Source organism: Miscanthus floridulus, chromosome 3, assembly GCF_019320115.1.
Source record: "Miscanthus floridulus cultivar M001 chromosome 3, ASM1932011v1, whole genome shotgun sequence".
Classification (NCBI taxonomy): domain Eukaryota; kingdom Viridiplantae; phylum Streptophyta; class Magnoliopsida; order Poales; family Poaceae; genus Miscanthus; species Miscanthus floridulus.
Window position 1 is genome coordinate 5,072,424 of NC_089582.1, and position 3,664 is coordinate 5,076,087.

General features: G+C 39.8%; 1 protein-coding gene across 1 annotated transcript; it reads left to right on the forward strand.

Moving 5' to 3' along the window:
* Nucleotides 1-240: 240 nt before the first annotated feature.
* LOC136543007 (uncharacterized) lies at nt 241-3,149 on the forward strand. Its single transcript, XM_066535596.1, has 3 exons — nt 241-447; nt 523-603; nt 2,715-3,149. The coding sequence occupies exons 1-3, from the start codon at nt 304-306 to the stop codon at nt 3,147-3,149; spliced, it is 660 nt and encodes a 219-aa protein (XP_066391693.1). The 5' UTR covers nt 241-303.
* The last annotated feature ends 515 nt before the right edge of the window (nt 3,150-3,664 follow it).

The following is a 3,664-nucleotide window of genomic DNA, read 5'->3' on the forward strand; positions in this document are numbered from 1 at the left end:
TAGGATATATCGTAGTTTAGTGTGGCATGATGACATCCCAAGGGGCCAGTGCCTTTCCTTGAGCTTTCTAGCTCATTTCGGGCCACACAAGTTCTCGGCCTGTTACCGTCGTACAAAAAAAAATGAAATTAGTGCCCCCACCCCCCCTCCCCGCAATTTGGGTCAGCTTGTATATAAATACAAGTGCACCATCTCTGATTTCTCGTGATCCAATTCCCAAGTTCCCAGCGTCGCTTCACACCATCCGCAGCTTTAATTAGCTACCTATCTGCTGTTTTCTTTTTTGTCTGCTCAGCAGGTACAATGGTGGATTCAATGACGGACCAGAGCAGATCCGCACCAATCGTACTGGGCAAACGCAAGGAGATGATGGCGTCGCGTCTCGGAAGTTCACAGCGCGAATTCGAAGAAGCTCCGGTTCGAGTTCGTCGACAAGTGATCTGCACGGTGAGATCAGCATCAGCTAGCTCGCTTTGTTCACACTCTGCATAGCTGATCTTTGTTTTCCTGGGCGGCGGACAGGTGTTTGTCGACTACTGCACTCCAACAGATGAGAATGAGATCGAAGAGCAGCAGAATAACTTCACTGGCTTCGGCTACTGCGTACGATTTTCTCCACGAGCATGCATACGTTCTGAATTAGAGTCAAACATACATAGGCGGATAACTTCTGTTTCCTTTCTGCGTACGATTTTCTCCACGAGCATGCATACGTTCACAAATCACGTGATTTTTCGTGTGAAAAAACACACGCTTCGCGGCCACTAGCGCTCGAACCCCTGACCTCTTGCTTTGCATCTTCAGCCCGACAGCCCCTAACCACTCCACCTGCAAGCTGTTTATGTCAAAATGAGATTTTCGTCCTAGCCATTTTATATTTATCTGATTTTGAAATAACTATTTGGGACCCTAAACAATATCAAATGAAAAAGTTGGCAACTACAAAGTTTTATAACTTTTTCCAGATGTACAACTTTCATTTTGGTAGTTTCTCCATCCGAGGTCGTTTACAAAATTTAGATTTCAAATTTTAGAAATTCAAACGTAGTTTTCCATGATAAGATGATTTCAAATCAAAAAGTTGTCAACTACAAAGTTTCATAACTTTTTAACATCTACAACTTTTATTTTTGTTATTTGTCCATCCGAGGTCGTATAAAAAATTCAAATTTCAATTTTTGGAAATTAAAATGTAGTTTTCCTTTATAAGATGAATTCAAATAAAAAAGCTATCAACTACAAAGTTTCATAAATTTTTGGGATCTACAACTTTCATTTTGGTAGTTTCTCCATCCAAGGTCATTTACAAAATTTGAATTTTAAATTTTAGAAATTCAAACGTAGTTTTCCTTGCAACATGATTTCAAATCAAAAAGTTGTCAACTACAGAGTTTCATAACTTTCCAAGATCTACAAATTTTATTTAGGTCATTTGATCATTTATTCATCCGACATAGTGGTAATAACACTGTTCTCCAGAAGCCGACTGGCTACTAAATTTACAATTCATTACAAACAACAACCAGATTTGTAATTAATCATTTAAAAAATATTATTTTAAAAAAATCCCTCTCCCTCTCTTTGGCTTTCAGAATTTCATCCCAAGTATTAGGAGCATAGAAAAAGACACGTGCATGAACACAACCGTTTATTGCGTTATAAGGCCATCTCAGTAGTTAATAACTCCAGACACTTCGAGCCCAATAATAAGTTCAGCACTTAGACACTTCCAGCCCAATAACAAGTTCAAAGTTAGAACACCGCACAACTCACTCAACGTATACACCTAGTCTATCATATCACCACCGAAACAAACTAAGGGCCTGTTTCGATCTCAATTGGATTATTATAATCTAGGTTATGCATAGGATTATTATAATTAGGATTATGGACAACAATAATCAGAGTGTTTGGGTCCCTAGATTATGGTAATCGGTTGTGTTTGGTTAAAGTGAGAAATTTCTATCTTTTTCACTAGTTTGCCAAGTTGGACATTTAATTGGGGGCCAATTTAGACTTTCAGGATCCATAATCCCCTAAAACCTTGTTTCACTTGGATTATGGGATTATGGTAATCATGGGTTTTGATTATATAATCCATCCTATAATCAAATCCTATTTGGATCAAAATTTGATTATTATAATTTGATTATTATAATCACACAGCAATCCAAACAGCTCCTAAATATAGCATAGCAGAAACATTCTCCCATGTTCTCCATCTTCTCTTCCGGTAAACAGTATCTCCTGGTCGATCAATTGCCAGATTTGACAACATCGTCAAACCTACTATCTTTCTCTCGCCATCTTCTTTATCTCTTCTGGTAATGTTTCCAACTCCTAGTCCAATAAATGTTTGTCAAAGAACAACAACATTTGTTACTCACACTCCTCTATCTAGCAATCCTTTCAGAAATGTTTGCTATTCTGTCCTTGACGCGAACACCTTTGCTCTGCTAGCTGTTTCTTGTCCATAGTGCACAGAATTAGCCAATTTCTCACAAGCTCATCAGCATTCTATTAATTTATACGAAGTTGGCTGTTGGCATGGCCGACTAGTAGCAACCATTCTGAAAGCATAAGCATTTTCATAGTTCCCAAAGCCCCTACAGGGCTGCACAACTACAAAGTTTGTTAATGTTGAGATTAAAAATACTGACCACATACGACATGCATATATAGCTGATCCTTTCTTTTCTGTGGAATATAAGCAGGCCATCGTCATCCACTGCACACCAGCCGATCAGATAGTGGAACAGCAGGAGCGTTGCTCCAAATACTCACAGCAGGCTATTGGGTTTGCCATTTCCACATACAGCGGGTTCCTTGTTTCTCCAAAACCATACTCCACTGGAGACACTGTCGTCAAGATCGCCACCTCAGCTGCCTTCTTCGTGGCCATCATTGCTGACTTGGTTTCGTGGAGGATGAAACCAAGGTGGGGAAGGGCTTTGGTATATATATCATCGTTCCATCTGATGCTGATGACATTTGGCATATTCGTCTCATTCGACAAGGACTATGGATACCTTATTCTCTTGGTATTGCTAATAATAATGATTGCGGCCACTCTCCAACGCAAAATATGGCATGGAGTGTGGCAACAAAGCAGGACGACAACACAACAATCAGTCAAGACCTTGACTTAATGTTCGACTTGTCGGCCCTTATCCTCAACTTGATAGCATCATCACCATGATCACTACCATTAGCGGGCACTTCCCTTCGGGCTTAAGCAAATACGAAGCAGCCAAGACCACGGGGTTCTTGTTGTTCTCCAACATCGTCCTAAGCCTGTATCTGATGATGGTGGCAACGGTGAGAACTGTGGCGCTCACTGTCACTTCCATGTACCTCGATGTCTTGCTGATGGTTCTCCTAGTGAGCACACTTATCGCCACCTCAATCACATTTATATATTTTTTAGGCCAAACATTGTTAGAGGAGGGGGAAGTGCCCACATGAGATGAGAGTCATAATAGTAACTACTAGTACTCCTTTGTTCTAAATTATAAGTCATTTTGGTTTTTCTAGTACTCCCTTAATTCTAAATTATAGGTTCGTTTGGTTTATATAGGTACATAGTTTATCTAGGTAGATATGTTCATTCTAAATTATAGATGTGACATGGGCACATGGCAGTCTTGGAAATAACGCTATGAAA

What these genes read in the sequence shown, in the direction of transcription:
- LOC136543007 (XM_066535596.1), top strand. Translation starts at nt 304, where the DNA reads ATGGTGGATTCAATGACGGACCAGAGCAGATCCGCACCAATCGTACTG. An exon ending in GTCGACAAGTGATCTGCACG is followed by an intron (nt 448 to 522) that starts GTGAGATCAGCA and finishes GGCGGCGGACAG; the next exon opens with GTGTTTGTCGACTACTGCAC. An exon ending in TCACTGGCTTCGGCTACTGC is followed by an intron (nt 604 to 2,714) that starts GTACGATTTTCT and finishes GAATATAAGCAG; the next exon opens with GCCATCGTCATCCACTGCAC.